Source organism: Ictalurus furcatus, chromosome 26 (assembly GCF_023375685.1).
Source record: "Ictalurus furcatus strain D&B chromosome 26, Billie_1.0, whole genome shotgun sequence".
Lineage (NCBI taxonomy): Eukaryota > Metazoa > Chordata > Actinopteri > Siluriformes > Ictaluridae > Ictalurus > Ictalurus furcatus.
Genome location: NC_071280.1, coordinates 7482842 through 7495594, shown reverse-complemented (window position 1 = coordinate 7495594; position 12753 = coordinate 7482842). Strand labels below are relative to the sequence as shown.

At 40.5% G+C, this 12753-nt stretch overlaps 1 protein-coding gene across 4 annotated transcripts in view; it reads left to right on the top strand.

Annotated features, from left to right (window-relative positions):
• The first annotated feature begins 488 nt into the window (after positions 1-488).
• cenpe (centromere protein E) overlaps positions 489-12753 on the top strand; it is a 35418-nt gene continuing 23153 nt past the window's right edge. For all 4 annotated transcript variants that reach the window (XM_053615542.1, XM_053615544.1, XM_053615543.1 and 1 more), the window contains exons 1-22: positions 489-586; positions 2704-2810; positions 2892-2981; positions 3076-3194; positions 3307-3426; positions 3523-3604; positions 7075-7142; positions 7239-7313; positions 7455-7506; positions 7605-7692; positions 8780-8909; positions 9002-9121; positions 9275-9427; positions 9529-9676; positions 9789-9897; positions 10496-10775; positions 10946-10993; positions 11323-11511; positions 11646-11720; positions 11833-11901; positions 12325-12456; positions 12537-12714. In XM_053615542.1, the coding sequence (XP_053471517.1) occupies positions 531-586; positions 2704-2810; positions 2892-2981; positions 3076-3194; positions 3307-3426; positions 3523-3604; positions 7075-7142; positions 7239-7313; positions 7455-7506; positions 7605-7692; positions 8780-8909; positions 9002-9121; positions 9275-9427; positions 9529-9676; positions 9789-9897; positions 10496-10775; positions 10946-10993; positions 11323-11511; positions 11646-11720; positions 11833-11901; positions 12325-12456; positions 12537-12714 (2488 nt within the window). In that variant the 5' untranslated portion in view covers positions 489-530. The remainder of the gene's footprint in view (positions 587-2703; positions 2811-2891; positions 2982-3075; positions 3195-3306; positions 3427-3522; positions 3605-7074; positions 7143-7238; positions 7314-7454; positions 7507-7604; positions 7693-8779; positions 8910-9001; positions 9122-9274; positions 9428-9528; positions 9677-9788; positions 9898-10495; positions 10776-10945; positions 10994-11322; positions 11512-11645; positions 11721-11832; positions 11902-12324; positions 12457-12536; positions 12715-12753) is intronic.

Below are 12753 nucleotides of genomic sequence, written 5' to 3'. Positions count from 1 at the left end.
TGTATTTTTAATGTGTTTTAAAGACATCTTGCAAAAGGGGGGCCTCGGTCAAATGTTAATGCCATTTGGGGGGCCTTGCCCTGGAAAAGTTTGGGAACCCCTGTGTTAGACCACTTGAGCTGGAGATGGACTGACCCAGAAACAAACTGTTGTGTCCAGTACACAGAAAAATGACGTCACGAGAAAACGAGAAAGAAAAAATAGATATATATTATAATAACGCATGGCCTCTTTGGGTTTTCCGTACAAAAGTGTTTCATTGTTTTATTTAATGTTTTAAGAAATAAATAAATCTCATTGTGACACTTTAATGGTCGAGAAACGAGACTTTATTTAAGGTTTAATCTCTCGCCCTTGGTGCACACGTCATTGTGGCTGCCTTGTGATTGGACGGAGGCCCGTGACGTCGCCCAATCAAAATTCGTTTCAAAATTTAAATTTCTTTCAGTCTACAGCGCTCTGCAGTGCAGTCGGTTAACTCGGGCGTTTAGTTGATTTCGGTGAAAGCGCCGGACGGTTATGAGGCGAAAATGACCGACGAGTCTGCTGTTAAAGTTTGCGTTAGGGTTCGACCCTTTATAAAACGGTAAGAGAAACACTTCCGGTGCGATACGGAGTAGTTTTTAGCAGGTAATTAAGTGGGTTCAGTGTGTATTAGTCCTCATGGTGTTCTTGGCTGTTTACTAATGCACAGTTATTATGCTAGTTTTAGATGCTAGTCGTGTTATTATCTTTATTGTCTTTCTCCAGTAGCGGTATGTTAATAAGTAATGTTGGGTAGACCTGTTTTTCACATATAAAGTGCTTTTAAAATGAATCACACTGGAGTCACATGGATCAGCTGGTGTAAAATGCTTTAATTTAATTTTACATGATGATTGTGTTGCTAAAGCATGGAAACCAGCTCCTGTTTTTATGCCCTTGACTTATTTGTGGCTCTCATACTTTCCTACACTGCTTTATAATACAGTAGTAAGGTCCAGGAAGTGTGTTTCTTACTACTGCCTACTTACTTAAACTCCCCAGCATCACTGCTAGTGCCACAATGTGTGTATTAGTCTGTATGAGTCTGTCATGTTCCTGATCACCCCAATCCCCCCTGTCCACCCCACAGCCTTTTCTTCAGTGCATTCAGATTTTCACATCATTATGCGAAAATGCTTTTTAGTGTTTTTCACATCGCTCTATACCCCATAATGAAAGCATTTCAGTAATAAGTCTGCAACATAATGTGCACAGATCAAGTTGTGTGAGTGCACTGTAGATTTCCTGTGCCCTGATTGACCGAGTGTTTATTCACAGTAAGTGGAAGAACCGTACCGAGTACGCTTTGCTTATAAGGTTGAGGTGTCGGAGTTCACAGGTTGTCTTCACAAAACGTGCCGAGTCACTGATCCGAGACCACCTGGATGGCTGAGAGGGAATAATGTGAGACTGTTTAAAAATAAAAATAAGTGCAGTTGACTGAAGTGAAATAAATCGTACTATATGGAAGTGTTATGTTTCTCGTATCTCATGATCACAACGTGTTTTTTTTTTCCATCTCGAGATAACAAAAGCTCTTTTAGAAAAGAAAAAAAAGAATAAATTATTCTTGTGATGGCCAGAGGTATCACTAGGGCTGGGCGATATGGACTTGAAACTATATCACGATATTTTCTGGTGTTTATTGCGATAACGATATCCGTGACGATATAAATATAGAACCGTTCACCACTGTTTTTATCTACACGTGATGGTTGTGATCTTGAGAGCCTCAGAAACACAAACACTGATCTAAAAGTAAAACTGATTTTCTGAAAGCAAACCAGATCCAGATTGTAGAGGTGCAGTAGCTCCTCGTTTAGTGATGAACTCCTCAGTTTCACGTCCGCCTTCCGCCGTACTCGTTTTCGCTCTGCACGTGAGCTGAGAATGGGTCGCACACCATCGCACACAAATACATTATCGACTAGGCTTTATCGTTATTATCACGGGAAGACCCATTCTTACTGTGGGGAGAATTTCTACCGGTGTATCGCAAACGAGAAGATATCGCCCGTCACTAGATCTGAGATCATATTGCAGTAGCATACTAACTTTACATCGCAGTGGCACACTGTCACATATTTGGTGGTTTGTCGTGATTCTGCAGTATTACATCCTGTCTCTGGAGATTCCCGCGATGTAACTGACGACCCATTCAGGATTACTGTACTGTCCATGAAGGAGTTTCAAATTACCCGTTCGCCTTCTCCAAGTGATGGACGATGATTTGGAAAGTGTCTAGCCTTGACAAACGTACGTCTGTTTCGTCTTGTCTCGGGATTAAAATGGTGGTAGCGGTAGCTTGGTGGTTAAAATCCCATCCCCGCCAAGTTGCCTCCGCTGGGCCCTTGAACAAGGCCCTTAATCCTCAACTGCTCAGGCAGATAAATAAGAGAAATGCAAGTCACTCTGGATAAGTGCCGTAAATGTAAAATAAATACAGATGCACTCATCCGTGCTCGTGAATTTCTACATCACATGAAAAAGAAGTTGTGAGATCAAGATAACGGCTAATAATAATAATAATAATAATAATAATAATAATAATAATAAAAATAATTAAAGCTCATGGCATTTTGGGACTTCCATAGTAATGTTCCTAACATTCGATACATTTTCAGCTCTTGTCGCTCATCACCGAGTCATAATATAAAGTGCTGCTGTTTTAAATCCTAGCGAGGAGGCGGATAACGCAGAGCCGTTACCGTTGTACTGGAAGACCGATAAACAGGCGATACATCAGATTGACGATGACGGCAACATGACCAAAAGTTTCAACTTTGGTAAGTAACGAGCGTAAGGTTGAAATCATAAACGTTACAGTGGATATCTTGTGTGACTTATTTATTTATTTCGATCTGCAGACAGGGTTTTTAATGCAGAAGAATCCACCAATCAGCTGTATAACGAAATCGCCAAACCCCTGGTGGTGTCCACTGTAGAAGGATACAATGGTAATTCTGACCGCTAAGCCATGGAGTATGTAGTGTGTATATATACGTTGTATATTGAGCATGTAGTTTGACTGATGTACCCTTTACTGTTCAGGAACTATATTTGCATATGGACAGACTTCCTCTGGAAAGACTTTTACAATGATGGGCAGTGAGCACAACCCTGGCGTGATCCCTCTCGCCATGGCCGACGTGTTTCATACCATCAAAAACGTACGATTTTTGTCTCGCAACACACGACTGATTTTGCATAACATAACCGATCTGAGCCTTTTCAGCGAAGTAGATTTAAATCACCACCATGTCATGTTGTCGATCTTCCCAGTGTCCAAATAAAGAGTTTCTTCTGCGTGTGAGCTACATGGAAATTTACAACGAAACGGTCACAGACCTCCTGTGCGACAGCTGGAAGAGAAAACCGCTGGAAATCCGCGAAGGCAACTACGTAAGTGTTATTTTTATTTATTTATTTATTTGTTTATTATTCGTCTGCGTTTTTGAATGTGCAGCATCTGATGGTGAATGTTTATCACACTGGTAGAAAAACGTCTACGTGGCTGATTTGACGGAAGAGCTGGTGAGGTATCCGGAACAAGCGCTGGCCTGGATCCGGAAAGGAGAAAGTAAAGTGGTTTATTTGTTTTATCAACCTAAGTAAGGAATCAAACGGAACAGCGCATGCTGCTTTAGCTCAGTAATCCACAGTGGGGTGGTGTGATACGGCCTGGTGCGAAGCAGAGTTACTCTAATCTACTCGAAGATGGTTTATTTCTAATTACAGCACGTCCTGAGGTGTTTTATGCCCCTGTTTTTTATGTTTTATACATCAGCAATTTGCCAACGATTTAATATATATATATATATATATATATATATATAATATATATACATACATACATACACTTTTGATTTTTATTTATTTATTTTTTATTAACTGCAACGTACAACAGCATTTTATGTTGATTTACATTTCATTTTATGAAACACCCATGAAATACATTTATGTGGAACGTCCACCGTAGTGTAATTTACAATAGAAATTGTATTCTGTTTTATATTTAAAAATATACATGCACGCGGTCGGATCCATAAGTATTTGGACAGTGACCGTTTTTTAATATCGCTTCCCACTATTTTTCTTAAACATATAAATACATAGTCTGTTCATGTTCACAGGTTCAAAAGTAATTGGACAACTGACTGATAAGCCGTTTCAGTGGCCTGTTTCCTTGTTATTTCATGACCGATTAAGGAGGTAAAAAGTCTGGAGTTGATTCCAAGCATTGAATTTGCATTTGATTGCCTTTCATGGGAACTCTCAATGTGGGTTCAGAAGAGGCCTTGATGCAAGTGAAGGAGGCCGTCATTACAGAACAAGGAGCATCCTTACAGACCTCTCAGAGAGATAGCAGGAACATGTAGGTAAATTCTTCTGAAGAAGCAATGCACTGGCGAGCTCAGCAACACTAAAAAGCCTGGAAAAAGGTAAAAGATCACTAAAGTAGATGGAGTGATCACATGATGCTTTCCGTGTTGAAAAACCCCTTTACAACTTCTAGCCAAGTCAAGAACACTCGAGGAGGAAGGCGTATCATTGTCAAAGTCTACAGTTAAGAGACACCTTCATGATTGTAAATACAGAGGGTTTACCTCAATATGCAAACCACTGATAACACTCGAGTACAAAAAGGCCGGATTAGACTTTGTCCAACATCTTTTATTTAAAAAAAAAAAAAAAAAAAAGCCTGACCAGTTCTGGAGCAGGATTCTTTGGAGAAATGTAACCAAGATGACCTTATAGCAGAATGAGGAGGAGAAAAGGAAGGGCTCATGGTCAGAGTTGAACCTGTATCATGTGAGGGGCCCAGGCAAATTAAATGCGTGTGGCCCTTCTGACAGATTCGTCATTATATCTTCAAGTTACCCAGAGATATTGTTGTGACCCTTTACATCTGTGGAGGATTCGCAGTAGACGCGTGTTTTGAAGATTTCTTTTTTTCATTGAAATCAACTGTAAGAACATAGAAAACCAAATAAACAAAGAGGCTTCCCTACAATTGCTGAACCTTGTCTCAAAACTAAACCCCCCCCCCCCAAACACCCCTTTTTTTTTTACATATATATATATATATATATATATATATATATATATATATATATATATATAAAATATATATAATATATAAAAATACCCTTTGCATGTGAGGGCTAATTGCTTAAAAATTTGAAAATTGGCCAAAAAGTTGTATTTCTGGCTGTTTAATAAGAGACTAGGTTAGTTTGGTGTCACTAACCAAGAGGGCAGCACAACTAAGCTATCATTGTATGGGTTTAGCTGCTACAGTGGCACGCAGAGTACATCAGCTGTCCTTATTCTCTGCTCGTATCATGTTCATGTAACTTCGTACTCGTTTCAGTTTCAACCCCTTTACTGGTTTAAAAAAAATCTGCGACTATCCATTTCCCCTCATGCTCACTGTGTGAGCTAGAGTTAGGCAGAATTGAGAGCTGTCAGCCAATAAGACATGATTATTTCCACGTATTTTCCTGTAAACCCTGTCTGATTGGTCTCGCCTCTGTTCTCTGGAGATACAAAGCTACAACGCCGTCGTCTTTTACTGACATTCAGTCGTGTAGTGACGACACGGCTCCAAGTGAGAATTATTCAGGGATAAAGAAAAAGCTTCAGGGGTACAGCCCCAAATTCCCAGGCCAGGTTACACCCCTGGGAGAGACTAATGTAAAATATTGATTCATAGGAGAAAGAGACACGGCACCGGTACTTGCCAAGCGGTGCTGCCGGTGTTGTGCGCATCATTCCTGGCACCCACTGCATTTCAGCCCACATTAAGAACTGCTAACACTCAAACCATGCTAACCCTGGATAACTATTACCGGTAATTCATCTTATAACAAGGTCACATAAAACTGAAATCGGACAACTAGATTTGCGGATTTGTTTGTCTTTAATTATCCTTCACTATCGCCATCATTTACTACGGTACCTGTTTCCTCTTCTCCTCCATCTCCTGTTTTCCCCTTGTGCTTCTGGCTGCCAGATCAGCTCATTTTTCAGATTTATATCGAGGAATTAAAGCTCGCACGACTCGAGGGCGAAGGAGTATAAACAAGTCCTCGAACGAGATCGGGCCCACTTTAAGGGGGTTGCTGCGTATTATTTTAATATGAAACTTTGATTATTTAAATGATCAAACCTCAGGGGCTCTCTCTGTATGCGGGGCCCCAGGCAATTGCCTGCCTTGCTTGCCCTGTAGATGCGCCTCATGATCCATGTCATACCACATCATCTGTCAAACATGTGGAGGCAGTGTTATGGCATGGGCATTTATGGCTGTCAGTGGAGCTGGGTCACTGGTGTTTATTGATGTGACTGCTGATAGAAGTAGCAGGGTGAATTTTGACGTGTATGGAGCTATATGTTCTGCTCAGATTCAGTCAAATGCTGCGAAACCGATAAGACTGCACTTCACGGTACAGATACATAACAACCCAAGACGTACCACGATAGCAACCCCAGAGCTTGAAATTGAATGTTGTTTAATGTCTGATGACTTCACCCCAGTTGAGCATTCTTTTCACTTACTGAAATCAAATATGAAGGCATAAAGTCTCATACACAAGCAGCAACTGAAGGCAGCTGTAGTAAAAGCCTCACAAAGCAGATCAAGGGAGGAAACTCTGCATGTGGTGATGTCCATTGGTTCCAGGCTTCAGACAAAGGATTTGCAGCCAAGTATTAAAAAGAATACTTAGAATTGTTGGTTTGTCCAATTACTTTTGAGCCTGTGAAAATGGAGGGATGTGTTTTTTTTTTTCTTTTTTTTCTTTTTGGTTTGTTTTTGTTTTTTGTTTTTTTTAAAAAAAAGGTTGTAACTTGTAAAAAGGTTGTAAAAAGTCTACACTCGTTTCAAATCCACTGTGATGGTGAACAGAGGCCAAATGACGCAAACTGTCACTGTCCAAATACTTATGGACCTGAAGAGTTCAATAGCTCTGTGGTATATTATCAGACTGAATTTTGTCGCTCTTCTGGTCCATCCTTGCAATCATTTTATTCATTTTCTTCTCGTAGAAAACCGACATTGTGGGAAGACAAAAATGAACGAGAGGAGCAGTCGCTCTCACGCCATTTTCCGCATGGTGAGCCATCTGTTGAACGTGGATTGTTAATTTTTTTTTTTTTTTTTTTTTTTTTTTTGTCTTGCTTGAAGTAAGCTTACCTATGTTTGTTTTCAGATCTTGGAGAGCAGAGAGAGAAGTGACCCAGCGTCTGGTGAAAATGCCGACGGCGCCATCATAGTGTCCCATTTGGTGCGCTGATTTCAAAGCTTCTCCCTTTTCCTAATTTCATATAGTCTTGATTATCTGGAAACACATGTTTGTCATTTCTTGCTATCCAACAAGGATTTGCCTCTATTTTAATTCTCTTTAATCCCCCCCACCCTTCACTAGAACTTGGTGGATCTCGCTGGGGCTGAACGAGCGAGTCAGACTGGAGCCGAGGGTAAGCTGAGGTCTTGTTAGTGTGAGTAATTATTAATGTGTTCAGTCTAGTACTATTATTACTTAAATGCTGGTCTTTTGCTGCTCGTTTTAATTCAGGGACCCGTTTCAAAGAGGGATGCAATATCAATCGCAGTCTCTTCACCTTGGGACAAGTCATCAAGAAACTGTCTGATGAGAGCCACAAGTATGAATCACAAACACGCGATACTAATTAAATACCTGGTTATACACTGAACATCAATTTTTTCAAATTGGTGTTGCCTTTGGACTAAAAGCCTATTTGAATGTGATTGGCTTTAAAAAAAAAAAAAAAAAAAATGCTTTTATCCTGTTTATTTGACCAAATTCGTCCAGACGTCGAAAAAAATGGAGCAAATGTTGAAATATTACTTGAACTATTTCTGTCAATCACAAAATGGATGCCTTTAATTTCTACAAGTAGCAACAATTTCTTAATACGTGGAACCAACTACAAGGAAAAACCGTCAAATGTAATTTGACGTATTAAATGTAAAGATTTTTTTGTTGTATCAAAGTTGTTTGTGAGTAATTGCTGATATCACATACAAAAGCAAAGACTCTCCAAGACCATTTGTGCCTTACTTTTATGTTTATATAGGGTGCGGTATCTTTTAGTTAAAAAAAAATCTTAAGTGACGTGTGAAAGAGACCAGATTTTTAAAAAGAAAAAATGGCTAGAAACTCACTCTGGTAGTGGTAGCCATCTGGATGCAGATTTATTCAATCATAAAGACTGTCCTGTGTTCATTCCAGGACTCAAAATAAACATGCTGAACTTTAAAAGAAATAAATAAATTAAAGCTTCAATGAGGTATTATAAATAAATAAATAAAAATGACAAATAAAGCACATAAAAACAGTTCTCACAATGTAGTGCTGCAACGGTGGTACTGCACACAATTCTCAAAACGCCCACAAGATGGCGCCATTTATCGGTGGAGCAGTTATTACAAAACCGATATCGGATTATGCAAAAATGCTTAAGTATCAGGAAAACCGATTATCGGTCGATCTCTAATAGTATGTATATTCAGATGCAAGCAATGTTTATTGTTAAAAGTGCCGTATAAATTCATAAAATTGAATTGAATCATCCTGAATAACTGCTACTGTTAGAATTAAAGGAAAGGAATGCTACACCTGATGCTTGTTCATGTAGCGTTTAGCAAGTAAAGGAGAAGTTACATGTCACGACAGCATGTCTTCAACTTAAATACTAATCGCAAGTCTGCTTTCACTTCATGTCACAGGGGTTTCACAAATTACAGAGACAGCAAACTAACCCGGATCCTCCAGAATTCTCTGGGTGGCAACGCCAAAACCGTCATCATCTGCACCATCACACCAGCGACTGTGGACGAAACCGTGAGCACTTTACAGGTGGGGAGGCGAGAAGACACTCGCTGCTAATCCCTGTAGAATGTCTTAGAGCTGTCAGACCTTTTGTTGGTTAAACATGTCTTGTCGAACAGTTTGCCAGTGCGGCGAAGCGCATGAAGAACGATCCTCATGTCACGGAGGTCTCGGACGACGGTGCTCTTTTGAGAAGATACCGCAATGAGATTGTGGATCTCAAACGACGTCTTCAAGAGGTAAATTCGAGGGGAAGATATTTTGTGTCCCAGTCTAACAAATGCGTGTGTCCAGTGAAACTGTTGAACTATAATAATGGGTGACATTATTATTATTATTATTATTATTATTATTATTATTATTATTATTTATTTTTGCTCTTTCATCTTTAGGTTTCTTCAGTCACCCAAACAACTGTGACTGAGAAGGAGACACTGTCCCAGCTCCTCCAAGAGAAGGATCAGCTCCAGAGAGAGCAAGCAGATAGAATAAGGAACCTAACAAAGCTTTTGGTAACTGCATCAAATGTGGTCCCTGTCCAAAAGGTAGTCTTTTTTTTTTAAATAAAAAAAATTCTTCTCTTAATTTATTTATTTATGATTCAGTAGTAATTTCACAGCTTGCACATGTTGCTGTGTAATTAAAGATTCCCAAGAGAAGAGTGACCTGGGGTGGAAAGCTCTTTAGATCAGCTCCGTTACTGGCAGGCGATTATGGATCTGCTGATATGAGCTTTGCTGAGCCCTTTTTCAAAAAGAGCAAAGCTGATCTTACTGTGACGGAGGAGAGTGAAGGTGGAAGCTCTATCTGATTTCACTCTTTTATATACAGTTTCTTACCATTGCAGTTTAATTTGAGGGGTGTGTGTGTGTGTGTGTGTGTGTGTGTGTGTGTGTGTGCTTGCAGAAATGGAGGAATTTGACACGACACCGTGTTTTTACTCTCCCTCTGAGGACACTTCTATAGACCTGGAGATGAACCAGAGTCACATTACTATGCGCAGCTCTGCAGAAGGGTGAGACTGCTTGAGGATGGTTTACGTTTTGTGTTTCCTGACACTGTGGCTCCTGAGATGGATTTGATTCTGTTTCTGTCGAAGTTCATGACTCAGAAGATGAGTTTTTAGCAAGTGTTTTTTTTGTCATGCTTGGGATCCTAGAGCAGAGGTCTTCATCCGCCATGCCTCTAATTCTCCCCGTGCTTCGGGGGTTTTCTCCAGGTACTCCGGCTTCCTCCCCCATTCCAAAGACATGTGTTGTAGGCTGATTGGCATTTCCAAATTGTCCATAGTGTGTGATTGTGCCTTGTAATGACTTGGCACCCTGTCCAGGGGTGCCTCGTGCCCTGAGTCCCCTTCCAGGCTCCCTGCAACCCTGTGTAGGGCAAGCGGTACAGAAATGGGTGGATGGACACCTCTTGTATAGTCCTTGAAAACAAGAAATAGTGCTTGAAATGTCCTGGAATTACATGATGAAGAATCCGTACGAATCTTATGTGTATAAAACCCACATATTATTGAACAAATTTGCTCTCTGAACTGTCTGACTACAGGAGGAACTAACATCTATGCTTTGTCTCTGAACTCTATCCGCATTACCACCGCCTCTCCTCAGCGTGTGCACCGACTCGCCCCAGCTCATGTTCAGAGTCGGATGTTTGGAGCGTCAGCTGGAGACAGAATCGCAGGAGAAGCAAAAAGCCGAAGAGAACAACGCGCTGCTGGAGCAGAGGACCGACGAGCTCCAGAAACAATTACAGACCTTGGAGCAACGGCTGGAGACAGAGGTGCAGGAAAAACAGACCGCTGAGCAGAAGTGTTCCACGCTGGAGCTGAAGATTGCTGAGCTGGAAAAGGCTCCAGAGCCAGAGAAGGACAACAAAGCCTGTGAGCAGGTATGAAGACGTTGCTGGCTTGTACACTGCTCCTTTCTCTCTGTTTCAATGCTGCTTAGATCAGCAGTAGCTTTTTTTTTTTTTTTTTAATGCAGAAAAGCCTCTGTTCTAGATGGGTTTTTTTTTTTACATTGATCTTTCATGTTTATTCCCTCTTTTCTCTGTAATAGTACCTTGCGGAGGCTGTCCAGCTGTGTCAAACGCTGAGCTCTGAGAGGGTGAGTGCTAAAATCCTCTGCTGTAAAATATAAAGTAGCCCTCTATCAAAAAATGTGGCTTTTAAATGAACTCCTTATTGATGGTTTATTCTGATTACATGGAACGGTCTTTAGATCATTTAAAAACATGCTTTATCTTCTAGACGTTTGTTTAAATTTATTTATTTATTTATTTATTTATTTATTTTAAATTACAATACAGCTGCTTTTAGTGCATTTAAGTCCAATCATTCAACTAACTGCTTTCCTCTCTTTGAGACTCACGTTGCATGACTTTTTGATTGATTTATTTATTTATTTATTTATTTATTTTTATTATTATTAAACAGGAAGTAATTGCTGCAGAACGGGACATGCTGAAGCAAAGCCTTGATGTCTTGACTCAGGACATGGCGAGACTAAAGCAAGACAACGAGGTGCTGATGAAAGACAAGGAGACTCTCCTGAGAGACATCGAAGAACGGAAAGACGCAGAGGAGTTTGAGAAACTTGAGGATGAGAGCAGGAAAGACTACGAGGTCTTTGGGGGCTCAGACATTTACAATTAATAAATATTTGCAGCAATGCTTTTTGTGTAAACGATCAATTTAATGAATCCGCTAAACCCAGTGCTGTCTGTGTTTTTTTTTTTTTTTTTGTTTTTTTTTTTTAGCGAGAGTTAGAGACGGAAATTTCAGCATTGAAAAGGGCTTCCACGGACGCAGAAGATCTGGTCCAAAAGCTGAAGGTCTGAATACGCAGTCGTACTGTACATGTCACTTTAGCATGATATTTTTACACGGTGGAGTAGTACAACTTTTTGTTTTTTGTTTTTCTTTCTATAACTTGGCTTTTTATAGTCTGATCTGGAGGTGATGTCAACGGAGCTGAAAAAGAAGAACGACTTGGTGGTGGACCTGCAGAGTTTGGTACGTAGAGCTCAAAAGCTAATGCATGTGTAGGATCTGATCATTAGTGAGTTCATGGGAAGATGTCTTCATGCTGCGTTCCACTTAATTCGGATCTGGGAAGTCAGGATTCGGAAATTAGACCGTGTGTGTGTTCAAGCTACAAAGTGGAAGGGGGCGGGGCATGGACTGATCCGTATTCATACTAGTATGTATAGTATAACTTATTTAAAGATATGAAATACTTCTTTATTTACTGTTCATTCTGTGAGCGGCCATGCTGATTTTCCACATAGGAATTCTGAGACAGAAAAGCACCTGCCCCCCCCCCCCCCCCCCCCCCCCCCCCCCATTAGTTGTAGGTGAGACGTATTGAGTTTAGAGTTCATGTCGAATGAGTCTTAAGTGATGTAATGTCGGATTTTCTTTGTGGTTCTTGTACAGAATGGTAAGGACCTCGTTCAGGAGGTAACGCAGCTGCGTCGCTCGTTAGACGATGCAGAGGGGCTCAGTTTGGAAACCAAAAAGGAGTGGGCTTTCCTGCGTAGCGAGAACCTCTCCCTCAAAGAGCGAGATGTGAGTATCCACTACCTTTCAGCAAAAAATCGTTTTATTTGCTCAAGTGACGATCGACACGGTGACATTTCCTACACTAGGCGACTCTGACTGTTAACTACAACCAAATGGAGAACGAGGTCAAATCCCTGCAGAGCCAACTCGAGCACGAGAAATCCCGTTTCAGGAAAATGCAGACTGACCTCCAAAAAGAGCTGCTTGGGGCGTTTGATGAGAACACCAAGCTCACTGCTCTTCTGGATGGAAAAGTTCCTAAAAGTGGGTGTTTTTTGTTTGTTTATTTTAGTATTTCTGTGT